Here is a 27,162-nt window from a genome sequence, read left to right as displayed (position 1 = left end):
TGGGAGAATTTATCATCTTAGAAAAGATGAAAAGATTTAAAGCTTCTTTTCCTTTTCAGAGGGTCACTGCAATGGCAAAATTCATAACCATGCAGAACTAAAACTGAAACCCTCCCTATTCAGCTGTTCAGGGTTTGAATTGTTTCTTTTATGGACTTACCAAAAACAAGATTAAGAAAGTTTCTGACACTTTAAATCTGCAAACCTAATTTCTATATTTTCTCTTTGCTCCTTTTTTTTTTTTTTTTTCACATAGAGAACTAGTTTAACAGGACATAATCCACCGTAGGCAATATCACCTATTTTCCTAAGGTTAACTCATTTTTAGAGTGAGCTGATATGGTAACCTTCTCAATAGAAATGAATAAGTAATTTTGATGCTTCAGTTAAATTGCCATATCTTTTAATGAATTCATTTGAGTTGGCATGATACTATACAAAATCCCTTCTACTCTAATGGAAGAGATTTTGAATCATAGCTTGGATTATTAGGATAAAATTAGATTTTATCACTATAATGTGTGTTTGTAAAGGAATTGGACTGATTTTTAAATAAATGTATAAGATGTTCAGAACACTAGAAACTGTTGCTCTCTTGTTTATGCTGCCTCTGCCAAAATATATGTGAATCTTGTCTCTAGGAATTAATTTCAGACACAACAGGCATTTTTGAAACTATCATCAACAGAGATAGAATCTTTGTTTTTTGAAGGTGAAGTTTTTATTTGGGAAAATAAAACACAGTAGCCTGTCAGAACCTGCTGACCAGGTCTGGTTTCAGGGACTACAAACCAAGTGGTCAATGGTCAAGCACTCGAGCTTCTGTGTGTAGTAGTAGTCTATTGGATGCAAAAAGAGTATTGAAAAAATATAGGTTGGTCCTGCTTACAGTGTAGTAACAGCAATGCTGTGGAAATTAAAAAAAGGAACAGCAAATAAACAAAAACTCTGTGGCAATTGGAAAAAAACTAAGAATAAGTTCACTGCATGCAATATATTCCTTACTTTGAACATAGTTTACATTTTTATTAATATTTCCCTTGACCACATCAAATAAACACTGAGCAAATATTTTAAGAATAATAGTTTGAAGGTTTATCAAATTATTTGCCTCCAGGGATTGCCCATATAGATATATCATATTCCTTAAACCAGACATTTTTCAGTTAATTAAATGTTGATTTCATTATTGTTTTATTTTTTCCTTTCCTGATTTCTAAAATATAAGTTTGCCTTTTATTGTGTTAACTTAGAAATATGTTCACCATTTTAAGCATTTTGAAGTGTACAATTCAGTAGCATTCATAACTTTTTAAATACTGTGCTACCATCACCAGTAAAACTTTAGTAAAACTTTCATCACTCAGAACAGAAGCTCTTTACTCTTTAAGCAATAACTCCCTGTTTCCCTTCTCCCCAGCTCATGGTAACCTCTAACCTACTTTCTGTCTCTGTGAATTTACTTATTCTATATATTTCATTGAAGTGGAATCACACAATATTTATCCTTTTGTGTCTCTGTCTGGCTTATTTCACTTACCATAGTACTTTCAAGGTTCATCCGTGTTGTAGCAAGTATAAGAATGTTAATCATATGACTGAATAGTATCCCATTATATGGATTTATCCTATTTTGTTTATCTCTTCATCTGTTGGTGGATACTTGGGTTGTTCCCACTTTTTAGCTATTGTGAATAATGCTGACATGAACATTGGTGTACAAGTATCTGTTTGAATAAGACAGTTTACTTTTAATAATAGATTAGAAAGGCAGAATTTTGGATCGAGAAAAACTCCTTTAAGGAGGTTGGTTTTAAGTAACTGAACCCCCAAAACAGAAGTGGTTCAAGGCCCTACAGTGAGCTGGTGGCAGAAGGAGCTAAAAAGAGTTTGAACTATATGGTTTTCAGTCTACAGATACGCTTTTTGTTTTTCCTTTTTGTTGTTTATTTTAATCCCATCATAAGTAACTCTTGATCTCTTGGCCTACATTTTCTTTTCACAAAGGTTTAAATTATTTTTCCTTTGTGATTTGTTTTGTAGATGTTAAATTTCAATGTAGCAAATGGTAGAAATCATTGCTAACATAGCTCAGGTAAAATCTATTTTTCATTTAAAATATTTGGAGCAACATCCATGAGTTAGACTAGGGGCTAGGAACACAACTGTAAGCAAAGTCAGTTTCTCTACCATTTAAAACTCCTGTATGTCTCTTCAAGGTGAAATAAACTCAATGGTTCAGTGAACTTTTTTAAAAGTTAGAGTGCTTCAGTTGCTGATTAAATCCCATAAAGTGTAATACTGTCATGCACATACACACATATACACAGATATCCCCGATTATTTGATCAGTGAGAACTCAGTCTTTCTGTGTCCTCAACACTCCAGGAGATATTGTGAAGGATAGAAAAGGATGACAGTATATGAAATAGCCAATGTTTTGTTGGTAAAAAGTGCCCTACCCAAGGTGGGCAGCTATCTTGATAGAATAACAAGTTTTTACCACTTGAAATACTCAGCAAAGTTGAAAATGCCTGCACACTTCCATTTCTACAAAATTTGCAATCCTCTAACGTTTTCTATTTTGTTTTTCCACACAGAAGGGAAATACTGCTCTTCACATTGCATCTTTGGCTGGACAAGCAGAAGTTGTCAAAGTTCTTGTTAAAGAAGGAGCCAATATTAATGCACAGTCTCAGGTATAACATTCAGATTTTATCTAATGTAAAGAAATTTAAATTAGAACGCTTTTGTGGAGTTGATTTGAGAGTTTTAGCTAGCTACTGGGCAGAAAAGTTTGCTAAAATGCCTCCATTATTATTTTAGCCGAATTAATTTATTAACTTGTTTATTTCTGTATTATGATGTCCTTCTTAATGTAATTGAAGCTTTGACAAGTGCATGGCCTATCAGTATCTTGAAGAACATTTTATAAAAGAATATAAACGTTTTTTTTTCTGGAATCAGAGTAACATCTGTGAAATATGAATTATTCATGCAAGTTCTGTGTTGCTCTATAAAAATATTTTCTCTCCCTAAACTTTAAAAATTCTAAAAAGATTAGCATTCCAGTCAAAAATATGCTAAAAAGTGGGAATCACACTGCTTTGGTTGCTTCACACTCCAAATATGGGCTTTACAAAACTGCCAAGGGAAGCAGGCAAATTTGAGCCCTGCCTCCAGCCTTATGTCACACATAGTAACAAATAGGAAATGCGCGTTCTGTAAGTGAAATTAAGAAAAAACTTCAAGGATAACTACCTGGTCAAAATACATCATACTAAAACTTGACCCCTATTTTTTTTTTTCTAATGGATGAGAGGAAAAGTTTTATTGTGCCCAGAGCTTTGCTCTTGTTATTACCAATTGTGTATTTATGTAGCAATTAAGGTGTATATCTTTATAGCCAAACCCATTCCTTCTCTCTATTTTTTAGAGACTTTTTTTAGCCTTTCTGATAACACAGACCACACCAAGGGGGATACTGGCAAACTTAGCGAGCTTCTCTCTGCCCATTTTTTTGGGATAACCTCACCAGTTTACCTTTGAAGGCCTCTGTTTAGGAATAGCTAATCTATATTGTTCCTTCATTCATTATGTAGACATGGCTCTAGCTGTGTCAGTGGTATAAGTGGACCCAGAAAACACTAAAGGCAAAGGTTAGAATCAACCCTATTTCTTTGACTTTGGTTATTGAGAGGAATCTATTGAAATAACAATAGAAAAGATATCCATTTTTATCTCTGTAATACCATACTGGTTTTTTAAAGATATATTTTATTTATTTCTCTCCCTTCTGCCTCTCCCCCCCATTGGGTTCTCTCTGTGTCCATTTGCTGTGTGTTCTTCTGCATCCGCTTGCGTAATCCGGCGGCACTGGGAAACTGTGTCTCTTTTTTGTTGTGTCAGCTCTCCATGTGTGCAGTGCCACTCCTGGGCGGCCTGTGCTCTTCACATGGGGCGGCTCTCCCTGCGGGGCGCACTCCTTGTGCGTGGGGCATGCCTACGCAGGGACGCCCCTGCATAGTATGGCGCTCCTTGCACGTGGCAGCACTGCGTGTGGGCCAGCTCACCACACGGGTCAGCAGGCCCTGGGTTCAAACCCTGGACCCTCCATATGGTAGATGGACACGCTATCAATTGAGCCACATCTGCTTCCCAATACTGTACTGTTTTAATAAATCACACTCTTTTTTCCTTGCAACCTAAACTTTTAGTTATATACACGTTGATGTTTTAACACTTATTCAGACTATCCTTTATTCTAAAATAGCTATTAAATGAAATAAAAAGGGATTGGTGACCTCTGTAAAGGACACCTGTATATTCTGGAAACTCTAATACCATCTTAGGCTTGGAGACACTTTACTCTATGAAATCTACTGCTCCAAGGTAAGAGTAAGAGATAAAAATTTTTCTTTATAGCAAGAGAACATCTTTCCTCTTTAGAGCAGAGATTCTCAAATGTTAGCATGCATCATAATCATATGCAGGGCTTGTTGAAACGTGGGTTTCTGAACCCCATCCCAGACTTTCTGGTTTATTTCTGGGGTAGGACCTGAGAATTTTCATCTCTTCCAAGTTTCGAGCTGCTGACACACAGACCACACCTTGAGGAGAACTATTGCTTTAGAGAAAGAGAGAAAACCAGGAGTAAAAATATTGCAGTAAGATTCACTAAGTAAAGGCTCCACTACATGCCTGAATTAATGTTTTTTGTAGTTAATAAGCAGGAAAATGAAAGGTTGGTGAAGTTCAGTTGCTCTTAGGAGTTTCTCCTGACTTTGGCAGGAAATTCACATATGCGTTGGTGCTGTTAATATGTGTGAAAATATCTTGGTTACTTTTCTCGAAATGACTAGTTGAACCTTTTAATGTCATAAAAGTTGACAGATGGCAAATGCTGTGAGATAAATGCTTGTTGAAAGTTATAATACCAATTATTGCAGCATGGTTATTGGAAATTTATATACCTTGGAAACTTTTCAAGGAGATAAAACCATTTAATCAGTGACTTTCTTTCAGAACTAATGAACCTTTTCTTTATAGTCATACTCACCCCAGGTTATAAAAGATCTTAAAAGAAGGTTTATATTATCACTAAGAGATTAAAACAATCTTTATCTGTACTATATGCAATTACCTCAATGTAAGGTTTATATTGTATGGAATTTTGACAAATAGCTTCAAACTGATTCTTAAATATTGTGAGAAAGTGAAATAAATTAATAATTAAAATTTAGGACTTTTTTTCTGTATGTCTAAGTCATTGGTAAGGCCTAGGACATTGTTTAGGTAACCCAACATTACCGATTAACAAAAATTATTAATTATATTATGTTATAATTTAATGATTGAATTTAAAGTAAAATAATATTGTGAATTTATATAAAACAGCTTGATCTTTTTGGCTATATATGTGAGCAAATCCTGAAGGGTATGGTGTTAGGCCTTGAGGACTGATAAGTCCTTCTTAATATATAACACTCCTCAATCCTATCTCATTTAAGTCACAGATTTCTTTCTTGTGTCAATGTTGAATGCCAGGTGGATGGAAAGGAGCAATGCTAATGGTAGTTGAATACAGTCCCTTTTTGAGAATCAGAGAAAGTGTGTAAGAATACCAAATGTACAACAATGTCCTCAAATTGTACCTTTTCCTACATCTTTCTAGGAACCTAATTCAGCAAAACAGAATAAGCCTGTCTTTATAGGAATTCTGTTGGTTACATAGTACTTTGCTTTTGATAACCTTATGAGTTAATAAGAAATGGACCACTAGAATTATTGCTGAATTTTACTTATTTAGTAAGAAGTCAAGGAACTCTCTGAAAAGTTCCAAGGACTAAATGTTCAGTAAAATTCTTCATGGCTCATAGGTTGTAGAGAAGTAAATATTTTATGGATTTTTCTGCAGTATTTATATAAATGGTACGATACACGCTGGTCTCACCTCCCAAACACGGTGCCAATTTTGGTCAGCAGCGTCCTTCATTCATGAAGCAGTCCCAAACTCAAATATGATCAACTTAAACACTTTAAAAGGAATTGTTTGAATGATACAGTTGCAAACAACAAACCTTTACTTAAGATTCTGTGCTTAGTACACAATATGGTTGCGAATGAATGAATTCTTGGCGTGATTTTAAGTATTGCCCCTTACGATATAACTCCTTTACTGGTCCTTTGGCTCTCCTGGATTCAATGTCAAGACCTTAGTGAAAGCTGTTTTGAGGAGTAATGGGGCTAGAATTCAGATTAGAATGAGTCCTCTAATCAATTCCACATAAATAATGTTCTCCACTATTGACCTCAAATTCCTTTTTCTTTCAGTTCAAAGCTTACTTTTGTCCAAATAAACTGACTCTCCTGAAGGAGAAGCCATGCAAAAGGTTTCAGGTGGAAAGTTCTCAGACTTAGCATTTTTGTGGACTGTAAATACTTTAGGTCTGAAAAATTACAAAATATGAAAGAAAGTTTGCTTGTGCTTTCAAGGAAACCTGGACTTAGAAATTTCCCTTCTTTAATTTTTTCTGCAAAAAAAATGTGACTTTTGGTTCTCATTTGAAAATATTTTTTCCTTTAAATCCCTACTGTATCCTCTGTATAAAAATCAGAATAACCAATGTAATAAGCAAAGAAATCTCTAAAAAGTACCTATTTCTACAAGGTTCAGGGTTCAATCCCTATCCCCCAGTACCTCAGAAAAAAAAAGATGGACAAATAAAAATACCTATTTGTTTATCAAAAAGAAAAAGAAAATTGGATCATAGACTAGGTCCTATCTCTGGACAGCAGAAATAGCAAAATTTGAAGGGGGTTCAGTGAAACTGGTAGCCAGCCACAGTGTGCTAATTATCCTTCACCTTAGGCAATGGAGCCTGTGAGGTCTGGGTTCTCTGACAGTTACAGAGAGAAAGGAAAATATGATGTCACTGGAGGAAAGAAAGGGCTAGGAACACCCACAAGGCGCGTGCATTCAGGGTGTGCGGTCTGGGTTGTATCAGATTATAGGTCCCACAAAACTACAGCCTAGTAATACTATCTTGCACTTAAACTCTTAATTATAAAGTGCATTTTCACATGTTATTTCATTTCATTTTATTATCACAACTCTGAATCATCAATGATTAGTCTCATTTTAGATATAGGGAAAATTGAAGCATGAGAACAGAAGAGAGTTCTCATTACAAATTAGTGATGGCGCCACAAATTCTTGGTCATTTGGTTTGAACACCTTCATTCCAAACAACCCCCAGCATAGTTCATTAAACTCTCTCTACACCTTCTACCTCTTCTAAAGAGGTGCAAGACACTGCTTACCTACTATAAGAATTAGGACCCTGATTTAGACAACACTGGTTTTCTGCCCATCTACCCTTTCAGATACTGGGGATAACTAAAATCATTCCACATAAGTTAGGCAACTAGTAAGTAAAGAGATTTATGTGTACTGTGATGTCTTTTCCATAGTCTAGATTTTATCATTCAGCCATCCATTCCCTTAGAGTGATCTTTTGGGAAGCACAATTTTTAACACAAATCAGACTTATATATAATTTCTGAAATATAGTTTGCTGTGTTGTTTTTTATTGTTTTCTTATCTATCTCTACATTCTTTTACTTTTTCTTAGAATTTCTTGTGTTTCAATGCTTTCATGAGGACTCTGAAAACTGTTTTGTTTGTTTTCACTTTTCATTTTATTTTAATGAGGGAGGACCATTTGTGTGGAGTGTCAGTGAAAGAGGATACAGGGGAGGAGGTTCATCTGGGCATACTTATTAGACATATAAATGTGTTCAAATGTTCATGGAACATTGTCACAGTGGGTGGAGATTCACACAGTAACCGAAAGAATACAGAGTTCCCATCCTGGAGAGCTCTGCCACACTCTCAGATAGAGCAGCAAGAATCCCTCGAGTACAGAAGCAATGACTAGTGAAGGAGGATGGTCCATTGAAAGGCCCTTGATATTGATAATTGTGCTTATGAATCTTTACTCTTGAAATTGAAACTTAGCCTAGTTTATAGGGTCCCTAAGTGTTACCTCCTGAAAGCCTCCTTGTTACTCAAATGCGGCCTCTCTCCAAGCTGAACTCAGCATATAAATGCAATAATTTTCTCGCAGCATGAGACATAACTCACAGGGATGAGCTTCCCTGGCACTGAGGGATTACTACCAAGCACCAACTAGCAATGTAACTGGAAAAAGACCTTGACCAAAAGGGGGAAAAGGTAAAGACAAATGAGTTTATATGGCTAAGAGACTTCAAAGTGAGTCTGGAGGTCACTCCAGAGGTTATGCTTATGCACATCTCAGCAGGATCTCATTGACTGCCAAATTAGACACTACTCCAAATAGCTGGGGCTCCTGAGGGCTCTGGAGACACCCAGGCACTATGGTCAGGGTGGACAGCTCTTAAGTTTGGTGATTTGCCAGTGGGCCCTACTTTGGGGTTTGTGCTCCCCAGTGTGAAAGAATTGTACTCAGTTGTGGTTTCCCTACAAGTGGCTATTCAACTCTTCTATTTGAACCTATAGTCAGGGCTGAGTTGATAAGTGTATGTCTAAGAGACTTGAAACTTTGGACTTCCATGCCAGCAGAGCCCTCAATGGAATTGCAACACCTACTCTCCAGTTCATTGGATTCACATAGGAAAACTACCAAGGAGGTGATGATGGACAACCACCATACCAAGGAACCAAGAGAACCTACAACTGCAAGCAAGGGAGTCGCATCCATCAGCCGTATAGGACGGAAGCCACCTCTCAATTGGAGGTGGAGTGGGAATCACCATCCCAGAATCCTCAGGACTGGGGAATGAACTATGGACTAGAGTAGACTACTGGTATTCTACTATAGAGTTACTGTGATCCTAGCAAAAGAAGAACTTCTATCATTGATGTGGAGGCAGTGGCCACTGGAGGTTCTGAGGTTGAGGAGAGGAAAACAGGGATAATATGGGGGCGTTTCCGGGACATGGGAATTGTCCTGAATAACATTGGAATGGCAGATACAGGCCATTATATATCTTGCCATAACCTACAGAATTGTGTGGGAGATAGTGTAAACTACAATGTAAACTATAATCCATGCTTAGTGACAGTGCTCCAAAATATGTTCATCAATTGCAATCAATACACCACACAATGAGGAATGTTGATTTTTTTTTTTTAAAGATTTATTTATTTATTTCTCTCCCCTTCTCCCCTACCCCGGTTGTCTGTTCTCTGTGTCTATTTGCTGCGTCGTCTTCTTTGTCCGCTTCTGGTGTTGTCAGTGGCACGGGAATCTGTGTTTCTTCCTGTTGCATCATCTTGTTGTGTCAGCTCTCCCTGTGTGCGGCACCATTCCTGGGCAGGCTGCACTTTCTTTCGTGCTGGGCGGCTCTCCTTACGGGGTACACTCCTTGCGTGTGGGGCTCCCCTACGCGGGGGACACCCCTGCGTGGCACAGCACTCCTTGCGCGCATCAGCACTGGGCATGGGCCTGAAGGATGTTGTTAATGGGGACAAATGGGTGTAGTATGGGGAGCAGGGCATATGGGAATTCACTATATTTTTTATGTAACATTTATGTAATCTAAATATCTTTTTAAATTTTTTTAAAAAAGTGAGTCCAAATAAGTTGTTCTCCTTTGGTATTCTTAACATCATATTTTACTTAAATTTCCTTTTTTTCTATTTTCCTTGAATTCTTTTGCATATTTTCTACTTACTAGTCTTTGGTCTTTGAATACCAGAAATTTTATTTTAAAAGAATCTTTTCCTATTTGAAACACAAACATGATTAAGATATTATTTTATTGGCTTATAGATTTTCTACAGAGCATTAAAATCAGTTGCAAATTTATGTCACTATTGGTTATATCGTCAGAATTTTGGAGGTGCATACAGCCACTGTATGCAGTGATAAATGTCTTTTTGAGTGCAGTTTCAAATCATTCTCTCTTCTTTGGCCCTAACCTGTTGTCACAAATAATTTGAATTGGGCTGTGAAAAGGAAGAAAGCCTACACAGTTGGCCAGCATGCCCATTACACTGAATTGCTTCCATATGGCCATAGAGCCATCCTTGGCTCTTGAAGCAAAAACTCATAAAGGAACATTCTGTTCTGTCATGCACACACACACACACACACACAAAGTGTACAAAATGTAATTCGTGGTCACAGATTTTTAAAAAATTTTTTTCTTCAGTTTTTTTCCCCAAGTATACATATATGGCTCTTTCTTAAAAAGGGTCTTTGTTTTTTTAATTGGGAGAATTGCTTTTGTAATATAAATGCTCTGAAGTAATAATGAAGGTAGGTGCTTGCATTTGACAGGAATAAAAAGAAGTCAAGTCACTTGTGTTGTCCTTTTAACTCTAAAATCAGCCTATTGGATGATTCCAAGTTTGTAAAACTGTGTTCTTCAGTACTCCAAATTAAACAAAAGAAATAGGTATGCTGGAGATATGATGAGAATTGATGTCTAAAATTGTGCATAAAATGACATTACTATCCCCTATTCCAGTATAATTCCAACATAAAATTACTAGTCTGCTAGTATATATCTGAAAAGACATGAAACTTTCATTTACAATAAAATGGGGCAGGTTTCAATTCTGTAAATAAAGTAATGCAATTATATTTTGTCTTTTGCTCACTTAACTAGGGACAGATGGTACACAATGGTTGAATCCTAGTTGTCATTTTGTCCTGTAATTTGAATGAATTTTGGCATAGACTTCATCAACTGTGCAATCTTTGGTAGATTTCCCATTTATTTATCACTCTACAAGCCTATCCAACTTCAATACTCATAATCTATTTCAAAGGAACTAAATTTGTAATCAGGTAAAAAGAGTAAAACGGCAAAGATAGCTTTTAAGTTCTCTTAATAGAGACAGAGTCCACATTTTATGTAAGACTCTTTTTCTCTCTTGAGTTAAAGTAAAGAATATGCTTCTCTGGCAATAAATGATTAAAATGCTACTATAGCAGTTTAACTTCTAACTCTTATCTCTGATTTTGCAATACCCATGTGAACCTTCCACAGCAATCAGAAAGATCCAAAAACAGTGATTTTCTGAGACAAAGATCACAAAATGAAACAAAATTGTAAAAGCATAATACTAAAAGCTTGCCAATAAAAAAAAATAATTGTGAGTAATAGTTTTTTTCCCTTTCACTTATTCAACAAGTATTTGGGTATCCACTATGTGTTCTCTAATATTTGCTAGGGATACACTGATAAAGGAAAAAAAGAGCTGAGGAGAGGATGGATGGCTGAGGTGCTCTCTTTCAAAAAAAAAAAAAAGAGTTAATTTGCAAATTAGAGGTTAAAGCGGATAGAATGTGCTATAGAAAAATGAAATAGTATATGGAAAAGCTTAAAAGAAATGGGCTATCTGAGTGGTAAAATTTCAAGAGGGGAGCATGGTATGTGTGAGGTCTGAGAGAAGGAGAGGGGGGAAAGAGAGTGAGAGTCAGATCCTGAAGGAATTTGTGAGCCTTATTTAGGACTTTTATCCTAAACCCAATGTGGAGGAAGGTGGGACAAACGCAGATTTGGAGTTTTAAAATATCACCCTGGAGTAGCTTGGAGAACAACTTGGAGGGAGGCAAGGTGTATGCAAAGCAAACTGTTTGGAGACATCGTAGTGATCTACTCAAGATAATAGGTGACTCTATGTATAGGATCATGTCGTCTGTAAATAGTGAAATTTTTACTTCTTCCTTTCCTGTTTGGATGCCTTTTATATATTTTTCTTTTCTAAGTGCTCAAGCAAGTACTTCTAGCACAATGTTAAGCAGGGGTGGTGAAAATGGGCATCCTCTTCTTGTTCCCTACATTAGATGGAAAGCTTTTAGGATTTCTCCATTAAATATGATGTTAACTGTGGGTTTTTCATATATACCCTTTATCATGTTGAGGAAGTGTCCTTCCATTCCTGTCTTTTGTAGTGTTTTTGTCAGGAAGAGTGTTGTATTTTGTTGAATGCTTTATCTGCAGCTATAGAGACGATCATTTGATTTTTTTCTTTTGATCTGTTTATGTGATGTATTACATTGATTTTCTTTTGCAAACTAGGGATGAAACGCACTTGGTCATTGTGTATAATTTGTTTGATGTGTTGTTGAATATGATTAGCAAGTATTTTGTTGAGGATTTTAGAATCTAGTTTCCTTAGAGAGATTGGTCTATAGTTTTCCTTTCTTGGTCTATAGTTTTCTGTGGTGTCTTTGTTGTTTGGCTTTGGTATTACAGTGATATTGGCATCATAGAATAAGTTAGGCAATGTTTCCTCTACTTATGTTTTTTGGAAGAATTTAAGCAGGATTGGTATATAGTTCTTTCCAGAATATTTGGTAGAACACATGTGTTCTTCAATTGCAATGAATGTATCACACTTAATGAAGGATGTTGTTAATGTGGGCAAATGTGGGCAGGGTGGGAAACAGGGCATATGGGAATCCCCTACATTTTTTTGTGTAACATTTATGTACTCTAAATAGCTTTTTTAAAAAATTAAAAAATTTTAAAAAAGATAATAGGTGATGTTAGCTTGCAATCGGGAAGTGGTTGTGTGATAGAAAAAGGAGATTCCTTTTTTTTCCTGAACACATGGTAATAATAGCATACTGGAGGTCAGGAAATGGGTGTGTTAAGAATGACTTCTGGATTTTCCCTCACTGAATATAGATGATGGTACAGACCACTGATACAAAGAACAAGGTTTTGGTTTTAGTTTTGGTGTTTTGGATGGGAAATGAGGTGGTGAGAGAGATTTGAAGTGCCTGTTAGAAACCCAAGAGGAATGGGTTTTTAATGGGAAGTTGGATCTACGGGTATGGAGCTCAGCAAATTCTGGAATGAAGATATTTATTTATGAGTAGTCTGATGTAAGTGGCTATTAAAACAATAGGACTTTTGAAGCAATGAATTCAGGGAGATATAGTAGAGTAATTAGGTTTTAGAGACAATTATTGTATTGAAGAAAATTAGGCAATAAAGAACATTTGGGGCATATGTTTTAAAAGAAAAACAGAAAAATTTGGAGTAATAGTTCAGAGGATTCTCTTCCTTTAGTGTGAAATAAATTAAAAAAAATAAATAACAGGCTTGGAAGAATTAAAATGAGATCTTGTCAAGTCCAGTGAAATAGCACTTAATTTTATCCTAGACTGACTTCATTTTAGCAGTCATTAAGTGCAAAGCTCTGGAGTCAAACAACCTGCATTTGAATATTACCTCCATTACCTACTCGCCCTGTATCCTTGGACAAATTACATTTTTTGTGCCCCAATATACTTATCTGTGAAATGGGGATAATAATTGTACATAAAATTTAGGATTTAAAGATATAATATATGTAAGGTACTTAGCACAATCCTTGGATAAGTGCTAGCTGCTGTTATTTTTATTTTTTTATTGTGTTAGCTTTAGGCTGTAGGAAGGCTATTATACTATTTTTGTGGGAAACATTGATCAGATATTATTGATTCTTTAGGTCCTGAATTACTTTTCCTTCCTGTTTATTAGATTTATTGATTCTTAGGAATAAGAGAACAAGAAAATTTAAGTTTCTTTTTACAAGTCAAGAATTTCTCGAGGAAACAGGGGAACAGAGGAGATTGGTATTGCTTAGCAAAACCTGTGGGGGAGTGGTGATTGTGGCTCAAGTGGCTGAGCGCCTGCTTCCCACATGGGAGGCCCCAGGCTCAGTCCCCTAAAAACAAAACAACAACAAGCAAACAAACAAAAAACAACTCAGGGGAGCTGATGTGGCCCAGTGGCTGAGTGCCGGCTGCTGGCATAAGAGGTCCCAGGTTCAATTTCCAGCCCCAGTACCTCAAAAAAAAAGCAACTATGGGGACAACTGAAAGAGACCTGGTGACTTATCTGATCTAAGAGAAAGGCTAAGAAACAAAAAATAGTATTCAATAATGTCACAGTATCAGGGCCTTTTAAACAGATCAGAGATCTCCAACTTGTATTCATACTATTTCAATCTGTCTAATTAGGAAAGGATTCTTGCATTAATGTGAACATGATGTGTTACAGTTAATGACAGACATTCTAAAGGTCATGGATTTGTTCACTGTTCATGTTCATAACTTACTTACCAGCTGTTGAGACTTTAGAGGCAACCTTTCTTTCCCTTCTTTCTTCTAATGTGTCATTGCCTAGTAATAATCAAACAGCTTGCATTTTGGAGCAAGGTTCCCCATACCACATCTTCCTTAACAGTCACTTTGACATTCTTCTTATTTTATGAAGTTGCTTGTGAAATTTTCAACCTTCTAAACTGACATCATGCTTTGTTTCAACAAAAATTACAGAGGCAATAGGATTGTGAGAGTATTTTAACTGTTTTGAAGAAATGTATCCTTTGGATGAACTGTTACATAGTTTGCTTTTATTTAGGCAGATGAATCCCTTACATTCTCTACATATTATGCTGTCCTCTAAATTTCTGTGATTTGGAACTGGCAGGAGGTACTAGTCCAGAATGGCCAAGTGTCTTAGCCAAGGTCATGATATCTTCTGATATCTCATTAAGTACTCCATATGTTTTGATTATTTGTCTTTCTGTCTATGTCTATCTCACGATCTATCAGTCATCTATTTGTCATCTATCTCTATCTTAATGTTACAAGTAACATAAGTAATATATTCCTATCCTAAGCAATTGAAATAATGCAAAAGTTTACAGAACAAAAAGTATAACCCTTTTCCCAACTCCCAAATCCCATGACCTTCTTCAGATGTAATCAGTTTTGTAGATCCTTTCTGTTCAGTTTTATATTGCGTTATACTGCTTCATGAGTGATTACCATTTTGTTGTTCATTAACATAATTTGCCAGATATGTTTAGCTAACATCCCAAAATTGGCAAGGAAAATTACTGTATTTAATTATTCCTCTCTACATAATTTGCATATAGCTCAGGAATTGATTTTTTTGGTTTGTTTTATAGTGAGGAAACTGAGTGTTTAGGTAACTACATGGACCCATAGTGATTTTGTTTATTACCCAAACATCAATTAATTACATAATCTCTTTTGGGAGATGAAAATTCGCATCTGCATTAAGTCAATTCTTTATCAAGTATTATTCTTGCCAATATCGTTAGTATACAATTTCCTTTTCTTAATGCAAAGGTATGCAGTGTCAAATAATTGAGGAAACTTGGTAAATATGAATTTGTAAGCAAATACATTACTCTGTTAACTATAGCACCTATTCATGTGTTACAATTGGAGTCTTCTGATTATTTCTACTCTTTAAGTTATTTCTACTCTTTAAGTTGTTTCTACTCTTAAAGCAATGACATAATAAAAGTTTTAGGAGATTGAAATAGTCAGGGATCCCTTTTGGCCTTGCCTGAGGTAGGCAGCAGAGTGAAGTGATTAAGAACACACCCTGAAGTCAGGTGGCAAAATCCCAGCATTCAAAGCTCATCTCTTTTACTGTCTACCCATGTAACTGCCCCTCATTTTCCTCATCCGTAAAAAGAGGATAGTAAGAATAGTGCCTCCCACATAGGGTATCGTTAGAATCAATTTAGTTAATCTTTGTAGAGAACTTTGAAGGATGCCTGGCAATTTTAAGGACTCTGTGACTCTTGAGTATCATTATTACCAAATTCAGTGATAATGCATCCGTGATGACCAGTCTTTGTGGATGCCCATTGCTGACTATTCTCAGCAGAGTGAAGAGCAGAACAAAGTGAGTTATTTCGTTGATGGAGCATAAGGGAATGCTATTAAAAGTGAAATCTATAGGACTGATTTTTTTCACTTCTTTCTTGGAACACTATTACTTTGGGTGCATGAAATTGCATTATCTTACACACAGATGCTTATAGAGCTTTAAGCAATTTAACAGGCTATTTAGATTGTAGACTTCGATTCCCTAGAAACATTTATAGTTTCAGATCAATGGAAAAAAAAATAAGAATTCTCAGAAATTCTGGTTGGTAAAAATTGAAGTAAAACTATCAAAATGTGGTTTTAACCAAATATTATTTTTGAAAAATCACTTTCAGAGGGTAATTCTAAATGAGGAGAATTCTAAAGAGAATTCAATAATCATTAAAAAAGTATTGTGTTTACATATGCTTATGATGTAAGAATGAAAAAGGTTTTTGACAAGACTCAAGTGGAGTATTTTTATATCTTAGTTAGAACAAGGTGTCCCTAAGGCTGGTGGCACAAATTTGAAGTTTGGGAGAAATAAATTTAAATTGCTGTTTAAAAAATTTCTGGGCCTCTTGATCTAAATGGTTGGTATTCTTTAAATATAGAGAAAGTTCAATACCACACCTAGTATTTTGGCAGATCCTTACTATTTGAGCAAATCCTTACTCTCTGGGCAGTTACCTCACAAATAAGTCCTGAGAAGCCCTGGTTGGTAGTATTCTTATGACTCGGCATAGACCTCCACTATAATTTTTGCATCTAAAATTTTAAATATTTTAAATGTTGCATTTAAATATGTATTTAAATTAATAAACCATTTAAATTTTAATAATGTTTTAAAAAATTTTAGTCAATTAAGAATGTTAGAGTACTTCCAGAAGAAACATACCCAAAACTACTGCAAACATGAGGCTTACCTGTACAATATTAGAAACATTCTCATTAAAACTGGTAACAAGAAAAAGATTCTTGTTTATAGTGATAATATTCAACATGGCCCTCAAGCCATAGCCAATGCCATGAAAAGAGAAAAAGAAATAAGACTATGAATGGGAAAGCAAAAGATAAAAACGCTGTTGTACAAGGTGATATGATTACTCATCTAACCAATTGAATAGCATCTATAAAACAATTATTCAAATATTTTTACATTCACTCATTTGTTAACAGCCTTCTCACTGCTTAATTCTATACAATGCATCATGGATTTGTCCTTTCATTGTATTTGGCTCAGATTTTCTTTAGCCTGAAGTTTGAAATTATTCTCTTAAAAAGTTGATACTAGAATGTTGAAGTAGTAAGTTTCATGTCTAAGAAAATTAGATTGGAACTTTAAATAGCCTATATGAAATTAGATTTGTGAAGCACAGATTAAAGCATAACCAACGCAACTATACGTTCTGTTCTTTCCAAATTTGAGAAATATTTTCTGTTTAATAATTTTTTAAAGGTCACAAAATCATGTTGTGAAAGTACACATTTTTTTTACTTGCAACAGCTGCCCATTAAAATGAATTGTGGATTTTCAGGAATTGAGACACTTTTGAACCAACCATGGCATCTAAAGACGTTCATTAACTATCTGATTGTCCAAGAGACTCTCCTGCATGCTGTCAGAGTGTAACTTGATACAGTCCTCTGTTCTTTAACATTTTAAGTGACACATTGACGTGATAACACAAGTAGCTAGAAACATAAACAGCTGGAAGAATGTTGACATTAAAATGCAAAACAACATAGATATATCTTTTCAGTGAGCAGCAAAATAAAGACATCACCAAATGAAGATAAATATAAAAACATGGCAAATTCCACTCTGTTTCTTAATGAGAAGAGAGAAAGCCATGAAATATGTTCAGTTAATCTAAGAGAATGCAATGAAATATGTTTAATTAATTCAAGAATACTACATGTAGAGATGTAGACTTCTTGTAAGGCTATCTGGTCTAGTGTTTAAGAACCACCACTTACTATCTGTGCACTTGGGCTGGTTGCCTAACCTCTCGATGACTCCATTTCCTCATTTGTAAAAGTAGAGATAATAATAGTGTTTACTGTATAGCATTCATACAAAGATTAAATGGATTCATATTTATAAATTGTTTGGAACAGTGTCTGGCACATAATAAATGAAATATAAATGTTAGTTATTATCCTAATGATCAAACCTACCTATGTAATTAAATTACTAAAGGAGGAGGATGGGAGGAGAAAAAGAAGGAGCAGACGAAGTCAACAGTTTGAAACATGAATTGAGGAGAACATCATCTGTTTATTTGGCTAATTGTCCATTGGAGCTGAGAGATCATTATTATTTGGGGGTGGGGGTAGAGAAAAGATTCTAAAGAAATTTCCTCTTTAATGACTAGCAACCTGTTAACATTTCTTGGTATAACATAGGTTTGTATCAAAGGACATTAAACTGTATATTAGAAAAGCTCCAACTACAAACAGTAAGAAAGGAAAAAGACTGTATTTACTGAGCATATACTGTATGCCAGGGACTATACCGGCTACTGTATATTGGGGATACAACAAAACAGTCTCTATTTTATTGTTTTTTTTTTAGTTAAAACAACCAAACTAAAAAAACACCACTTTTCTTTCTTGTGTTAGCTTTACCTAATAATTAAATTTTCTATTTCCTTTTATTTTAGCATAACTTACTTTTTTATCCCTGTATTTATTTAGAAAATTTACTTAAATATGATTTAATAATAGCAGAAGCCATTCCTTGTCTCTCCTAACACTTGAAAAACCCATTTTGAAGGCAGAAAACAAAGGATTGCTTCCAGTCTTTCAACTACTAAGCCAGGTTACTCCCCCTACATTCTTTTTGGTATATTTCAAATCTCAATATATGTATCTACCACCTTACATGAGGAGCAAGCAGTTTCTGGCAAAAGTATCTCATTACCAATAATTTTCATAATCTCGCAAATTACTGGATAGGAGAACAAAACAGTATAAATCTCTGTAAACCATTCACCAATGTGTTGTCTGATTTTGCAGCAAGGAACTGTTTCAGGCCAAGCTATGCAATCCATCAGCCTGAGATCCATCTCAGGCAATAAAAGCCTTCTCGACGCCTGTGCATAATGCAGTTTATACCATCAGGAAGGGGAAGCACTATCTAATGATAGATAAAATTCTAATTTTAGACGTTTAAAGGGGCTTACATCTAAAGAGCATGACTCTGGCCTTAATGAATAGATAAATTTCTCCTGCCACAGCCAAAGGAAAGAAAAAAGTCTCTAGAATGCTGATGACAATGCCTTAGGTCATAGGCAATTAGGCCATGTTAAGACATCATTTGAAAGCATAATAATACTTTTCATCTCAGCAGCTATGACAATTGTTGTTCTGGATAGATATGCTCCAGAAAACACATTAGTCTATGTCATTGTTTCTGTATGCATTTTCAAGCCAATACATCGAGGCAGGAAAATCAGAATATATTTTGCTTAAAATCTGACTTTTAATGGGAAGATGGGGAGTGGGTGGGGCATATGTAAGTGCTTTTCTGGATGAGCTTTGAGGAGTATACTGGGTGGAATAACATTCTGTATAAAGTTATGACCACCTGGAACTTCAGAATGTGATCCTACTTGGAAATGGGGTCTTCGTAGATGTAATTAAATTATGATGAGTCCATGCAGGATTTGGGTGGGCTCTAAAACCACCATGACTGGTATCCTTGTAAGAGAGAAATTCAGACAGACAGACACAAAGGAAAGATGGCCATGTGAATACAGAGGCAGAGAATAGGAACCTACTATAAAGGGTAACACATTCTCTTAGAATTGCTCAGGCACAAATTGTAGCTTTTATATTTAGGGATTCAGAACGCCATGGTCTTTTAAGCCGATCAAACACACTTTTTGAAGGAAAGTTTTGCTACAGATGCCTCTGGGTAGTTGTGAGGGCAGCCTCTATCTCAGTAAGGATCTATCACACGCTACAGTTTTCTTGATGATGTGAATCAACTTTGCTACCTCATGTCTTAGTCAGAGTCCATTAACCATGCAGGGAAGCTCGCCCTCCATTAATGGTGAGTATCCCTGAGAGAACTCTTCCAAGAATAGTCTCAGGCACAAATACCATTTCCTGTGTATTCTGTATTCCTTGCTTAAAATCAGTATTATCTACCTAACAGACAAATGCCAAGTTCCTTTTATCAGAAATATGAGAACTCTCATCATCTATCAATTATTCTTTCTTTCTATGGCAGCCAAAATCCAAGTGTTCAATTATTGTACGTAATTCATTCTGGATTCTGCTTATTACCACTAGATGTCGGCAACTAAAGGTTATTTAGGTCTGCCTTTATATTTATAGCCCTACTTTGACTATAGAAATATATTTTGACTCCGTGTATATATAAAATGTTTTAAGTAGGATTAAATGCTTTGTAAATGTATTTCAAGGTATAAATTATAAATAAATACCCCAAAGGGCAGTAAGCCTAAGTATGTGATTGAATGGTTTCAAGGTTTATGAGAGGTTTCGGATCTTTATATTGTCAATATTCATGCTTTGAGGCTATGTTTTTGACAAATTGTAGACTAGAGTGTGTGAAGAAGCTGCTAAATATTGGTATATCGCTTGGGATTGCTTATCTTAATGGGTCTATTTCCCTTCTTGGTCTCAGCACTGCCTGCTCTAAGTCCCTAGAAACTTTAAAAAGAGCTTGGATAAGGTTAAGTCAGCACAGACAAAACCCACACTTATTAAGGAAAAAATTCAATATTAAGACTTTTGTTGTCCTTACATTTCTCAGGTGCTCAAACATTAGTGAACCTGTTTATATCCCCAGGTGTTGTCCTAATTTTTATTGGTAGGATATGTGTAATGTGGTTTGAAATGAGACCTTGGTTATATCAGACATTGCTAATATCAGAAAAGTGGTTAGTATAAGCATTGTAATTGTGACCACTATTTGAGTGACTGAGAAAACTTACAGCAAATATTTTAGAATAAAAAGAAAGAAAACTTTTACTAGGAAATTAAGAAAATATGCTTGAATTCCTAAGAGTGTGTCTGTATGTTTGTTTGTGTGTCTGCTTGCCTCAGCTACATGTTTTAATTTTTGAATTGGCATTCAAAATACTTTATTTTTTCAACAGTAATCCTTAAAGGGCAAAAATGATTGGTATTGCTGTATGAAGCAATAATTTTAGTTCATTAAAAGTTTAGCCAGCCTGAATATATGTTTCAAGTAATTAAGAATGCTGTATTATTACCTTATATATATTTTTTTAGCAAAGCCAAGGCTACCAGTTATAGTTGTTGACAGGGCTATAAGAAATATGGCTTTAGATGTGATGGTGCAAAAGAACCATAGAGTGTTTTGATGTTAGATGTGGTTTTGTTGTTTTTAGATTTATTTTTTATTTATTTCTCTCCCCTTCTTTCCTCCCCCCGTTGTCTGCTCTCTGTGTCTATCTGCTGTGTGTTCTTCTGTGTCTGCTTGTATTCTTGTCAGCAGCACTGGCAATCTGTGTCTCTTTTTGTTTTATCATCTTGCTGTGTCAGCTCTCCATGTGTGCGGCACCATTCCTGGGCAGGCTTCGCTTCTTTCACGCAGGACGGCTCTCCTTACAGGGCATACTCCTTGCACATGGGGTTGTCCTACACAGGGGACACCCCTGCATGGCACGGCACTCCTTGTGCACATCAGCACTGCGCATGGGCCAGCTCCACAAGGGTCAGGAGACCCGGGGTTTAAACCCTGGACCTCTCATGTGGTAGGCGGATGCTCTATCAGTTGAGCCAAATCCACTTCTCTAGGTGTGTTTTTAAAGTTTGGAGCAACGTTTTATTTTCTTGAAAGACCACTGGGGAGAAATAAATAACCTATTAAGTAACCATTCATTTAAAAATATATTCTGGGGGAAACGGACTTGGCCCAGTGGTTAGGGCGTCCGTCTACCACATGGGAGGTTCGCAGTTCAAACCCCGGGCCTCCTTGACCCGTGTGGAGCTGGCCATGCGCAGTGCTGATGCGCGCAAGGAGTGCCGTGCCACGCAGGGGTGTCCCCCGCGTAGGGGAGCCCCACGCGCAAGGAGTGCCCCCCATAAGGAGAGCCGCCCAGCGTGAAAGAAAGTGCAGCCTGCCCAGGAATGGCGCCACCCACACTTCCCGTGCCACTGACGACAACAGAAGCGGACAAAGAAACAAGCCACAGCAAATAGACACAGAGAACAGACAACCGGGGGAGGGGGGTAAATAAATAAATAAATAAATCTTAAAATATATATATATTCTGGGATATAAAATACAAAATAAGAAAAAGAGTTACCACATAATTCTGAGTATTTTTATCTATAGAGTCAAAATTCTTTGATCCCTATTATTTTTAATCAATTTCAGAATAATAAATATATAGCCAACTAAAGTAGTACTATGGCTAAATTTGAAGTAATTATTTCTGTTTTATTAATTTTGTTCTGTTGGAGAAAAATAAAATCACCCTGTGGTGATTGTTAATGACTCAATTTTCTCAGTGTCATAGGGACCTAGATATAGAATTTGATATTTTTGCTTTTGGAGATGACACAGTTCCTCTTGCTTCTATGTTACTGGGTCTTTTATGAAGTTGCTCAGTGACGCATATTTTTAGCACCTGCAACATGCCAAGCAAATTGTGTTACATACTAAAGATCTGAATTTAGTCATCTATGTTAGCAATCTTAATATCTAGAAAAATTTCCTTAAGAGAATGTCAGAGTATTAATTTCTACCCAATTTCAATGTTCAATTATTCATTAATTTTAAATTAAAGAGTCATCTCAGATATTCAAATGTTTTAATTATCTCTATAAGGATTTTTCAGGATATAACATCAGCAAAATTTTTATTTTAGTTTCTATCATTAAAATTTATTTATTACATAGTCTATATAAAGGCACTTACATAGATTATCAAATGTTAAGTGTTATACTGAGAGAAGATTTAATCCAGGAATAAATTTACCTTTTCTACTGACAGTTTAAATAATAGTTAAACAGTTAATCAGGAAGGTAGGGGCAAAAATAACAATGGAAGAAAACATACCACCGAATACCTTATTTGTTTTGGCACTCACAAGAAAACAATCTACAATATCTTCACTTGCAAGACAAAATTTACTTTCCTACTGAAAATTATATACCTAACTTTTTGTAATTAAACCTTATTCTTGAAAATATGTTTTATATTTTTTTCTGCAGCTGTGTTTCAATTCACTGAATTTGGCCACAATAGTATTAAATTATGATTTTCAAAATTTTAGTTCTGTGATACTCCTTATAATTTACATTTCCTAGAAAATACTTTATTTTAAACTGATAGAAGTAGTGTAAGGTATATTGTGACATAGATATTTATAGCAATTGGGATTATTTCAATTGCATATAAGGAAAAAAACTCATCTCATGCTTTTTTTTTAAGGACATTATTAGCTTTCAAAAATAGAAAGTTCGAATGGGTAGAGTGAGCCTTAGCCTGGGCCTTCCCTCCACCCCTCCATCAGTGCTTACTCACAACCAAGGATTCAGATTCTTTCTTTCTCTTTGCTATTATTTTTGCAGTGCCAGCTTCTTTCTAAGGCTGGCTTCCCTCACGAGCCTAAGATGGCTGCCTGCAAGAATTGAGTCCACACTCTTTCTTCAGATTCAGAAAAAATGGAGCATGTCTGTCCCAAATATTTCCAAAAGAGAATTCTGAATTTGACTGATTGGGCCACATAATTCTCTTGCCCAAAGCTGAATCAGTCACTGTATTCAAGGGAATGTAATGCATTGATTGGCTTAGGTCTTCTGGTGTCATGCCTGCAACTAGAAGATGAGTTCTACTTCTTTGGAATTACAAGACCTAATGAAAAATGAGAGTTCTTTAAAGAAAGGGGAAGCATCTTGCCTAGGTATCAATGAATAACCACTGCCATATATATATATATATATATATATATATATATATATATATATTTTTTTTTTTTTTAAGATTTATTTTTATTTATTTCTCTACCCTTCCCCCCCCCCCCCCGACCCCAGTTGTCTGTTCTCTATGTCCATTTTGCTGCATGTTCTTTGTCCACTTCTGTTGTTGTCAGCGGCACAGGAATCTGTGTTTCTTTTTGTTGCATCATCTTGTTGTGTCAGCTCTCCATATGTGCACCGCCATTCCCAGGCAGGCTGAACTTTCTTTTGCCCTGGGCGGCTCTCCTTACAGGGCTCACTCCTTGCACATGGGGCTCCCCTATGCGGGGGCACCCCTGTGTGGCATGGCACTCCTTGCACGCATCAGCACTGCGCATGGGCCAGCTGCACATGGGTCAAGGAGGCCCAGGGTTTGAACCGTGGACCTCCCACGTGGTAGACGGATGCCCTAACCACTGGGCCAAGACCACTTCTTCCCACCACTGCCATATATTGTATGTTCCATTTTAAAATTTTATTTCTTGATTTTTAAAATTTAATTTGCTTTCTTTTTAAATTTATTTGGTTTCTCTTTTTTTTTTTTCAAATCCAAGGACATAGACAATATAATTATTCAGTTGTAGTTTATTAGTTACTTTAATCAGGTAGGTATTTATTTTTATAAATTGAAACATGGAGATAAATATTTTCAGCATTATGGAGTTATGTGACAGTAAATAAAAGGTCACCAGGCACCTCAAGTCCTTTGTAGAATGAGTAATGGTAAGCCACCAGTTAAATTTGAATTTTAAACTTGGGTAAAAGAGAAAAGCACAAATTAAATTATCTAAAATTGTCAGGAACTGAAGAAAATCAGCAGCTATTTATTTGACGTTTACTGTACAGAAGTGCAGTGCTGATTGTTTTGAAGGATTCCAAAAAAGTATCAGACAAAAAGCTGTTTTTAAGGAGGATACAGGCTACATGCAAAATCATGATGAATCAAAAGAAATAAAAGCAATCAAGAGAAGACTGTATGATTCAGGACTAAATAGAATGGAATAGAATATATTAGAGAGAAAGGTCAGAATTAGCTAGACTCAGTTCATGGAAAACTTCATGGGGGACTCAAGTCAACATTAAAAAGTGGAGAAGGCCTGTATCCATCAGTGCAATGTCATGCAGAACAATTCCAATGTCCCCAAAATGTCCCTTGGTATACCTATGTTCTTCCCTCTCCCCCCCCACAGAACTTCTGGTGACTACTGCCTTTATATTAATTTTTCAAGTTCTTCCATTACTAGAATAATAATGTCTACTTTAGTCCATAGATGCATTACCCCTTATGTTTGTTCATTCCTCAATCTTGAGGATTTTGGAATGGTGATGTCCACTCTGCTTCTGACTGAAGAGGGAGCTTAGATTCCATAGGGCAGATGGATGGAACTGTCTTGCTTGCAATTGTAGATATTCTGTTTTGGGAGGTGGGCATTGTCCATCATTATCCTTTTGTTCATTATCCTGGGTGAGCCTGATGAACTGGAGAATAGGTATTGGCTGCAACTCTGCTGCGTTCATTAATTGTAACCAATATACCATACTAATGAAAGATGTTATTAATGGGGAAAAGTGTGAGAGGGGGAGGGTCTGGGGTATATGGGCATCCCCTATATTTTCAGTGTAACATTTACATAATCTAAAACTTCTTTTAAAACAAAACAAAAACAATACAAAGAAAAAATTTTGTAACAAGAAGTAGGAAAGGATGTTAAACATTTTACAAATAGCTTAGTAGTTGAAAATACATGTGAAGATGTAGCTGTTGCTGAAATTTCCATTATACATTTTATGCAGCACAAAATTTAATAGTAATGTCTGTGATAAATAAGAAAATAACTTTGAATGTTAACATAAAGATGTACAACATTAGACGATTTGCAATATCTATTATACATTGTTACTGTGTAAGAAAAAAAGCGGAGGACTGCAGAAGGGAAAATGAAAGGGAAGCCTTTCCAAATGGAAAGATTAGCAGCAACAATGTTAGGAGATGGAATTCAGTGTGATGAATATAGAAATATTGGTGAGACAAACTGGTCTGGAACAACCTAAGAATATATTTTAAGTGGTTGTTCTTATTAATAATATGACTTACTGGGTAAGATGAGACCAGGGTATAAAAACTCTTGCTTTTCAGTCATGGTCTGTGGAAACTGATCTCCGGTCATAATCAGTAAAATGACAATGTAGAAAAATAGCTTATTGACAAGAGTTTTTAGGAAAATTAATTTGGGTTGATGTACAGGATACACTGGAGTGAAGAAGTTGAAGTATGTAGAATAGTCCAAATATTTTCTTGGTAATTTGCCCACAAGGGCCTGAAGGAGAGATCCTGTGGGAATACAGTCATTTCAGTGGTATTTCTGATTGTTAGCAATACCCAGACTTTATTTAATATGGTCTGTCAAATTTGTTGCTAAAGCACATGCAGAATAATGTAATAGAAAAAGCATGGACTTTAGAATTAGTTAAATGTGTCAAATTCCAGCTCCAAGATTTTGGTAGTGTGAAACTTGAGAAATGCTCTTATTTTCTGTGAATGTTAATTTCCTTGAGTTAAATAAGGATAATAGTATTTATTTTAATGGGCTGTTAGGGTTAAAAACCATCTATGAAGTATGTAGCCTTCTCTCTCTTCACTACCACCACTCAAAGAGTGCCTGGGCAATCTTCATCACGCAGATCATGAAAGTCCACAGTGCCACTAGGCAGAAGTTCCGTGCTCATCTCAATTGAATGACTTAGGAGAAACTGCTAAATAAAAATGTGTGTTTTCTCTGAGGCAAATTGATCAGAGGCAAGTAGAAGGAGCATGACTTCGGGGCTTTTTGGGGGTTCAAATGTTGGCCCTACCGCTCATAAGTGCATCCTTGGATGAATGACTATATGCCACAGTCTCATCTATGTAAGAGTAGTTGTGGGAATGAAACATGATGCCATAATAAACATTGAAGTACGTTTAACCCCCCTACAATGATTAGAACATTAATCATTGTAATGTCATTTGATGGTTTAGCTATAATTTTTTAAAGAGGACCTTCAGAGAGAGGAAGTCGTTAAAATAACTCAGAGTATCCTAACCCTGATAAAGAATTGTCAAATCCAGATTATCTGAGAACATTTGTAAGAGATTTTAATTAATAAAATACCTTCTTAACTACCAAGCAAGTGTATAAGCATATCTTTTGTTCTTTAGCCCTGAGTACACTCCCAGAGTACACAATACAGTCTTTATTTTTGTGACTACAATTAGTACCCATTGGTTTTTACATCCTTTGCAGCTGTGCATTCATGATATATTTTGGGAAATAATTTGAATCATCCTGACCTTAAAGCTGGGTGATAATTTTGGGATGCTTTCCAACCTTATATCTCTTAATGCGATTTCAAAGAAGACAATACATAGTATCTGGGATTGTAACTAGAGTAGTAATTCCCAGCAGTTCTAATTCATGTGATGAAGTCTCCTAGCATGTCATGGCTAAGCCTGGAGAATTTTACTCTGTGAGAA

General features: G+C 35.8%; 1 protein-coding gene across 16 annotated transcripts in view; it reads left to right on the top strand.

Moving 5' to 3' along the window:
* ANK2 (ankyrin 2) overlaps nucleotides 1-27,162 on the top strand; it is a 624,289-nt gene that overhangs the window by 441,025 nt on the left and 156,102 nt on the right. For all 16 annotated transcript variants that reach the window (XM_058293829.1, XM_058293865.2, XM_058293838.2 and 13 more), the window contains one exon: nucleotides 2,601-2,699. In XM_058293829.1, coding sequence (XP_058149812.1) covers nucleotides 2,601-2,699 — 99 coding nt within the window. The remainder of the gene's footprint in view (nucleotides 1-2,600; nucleotides 2,700-27,162) is intronic.

The sequence above is a fragment of the Dasypus novemcinctus genome, chromosome 1 (genome assembly GCF_030445035.2).
Source record: "Dasypus novemcinctus isolate mDasNov1 chromosome 1, mDasNov1.1.hap2, whole genome shotgun sequence".
In the NCBI taxonomy this organism is placed as follows: Eukaryota; Metazoa; Chordata; class Mammalia; order Cingulata; family Dasypodidae; genus Dasypus; species Dasypus novemcinctus.
The sequence above is the reverse complement of the archived record's forward strand: the minus strand, read 5'-3'. Positions and strand labels throughout refer to the sequence as shown.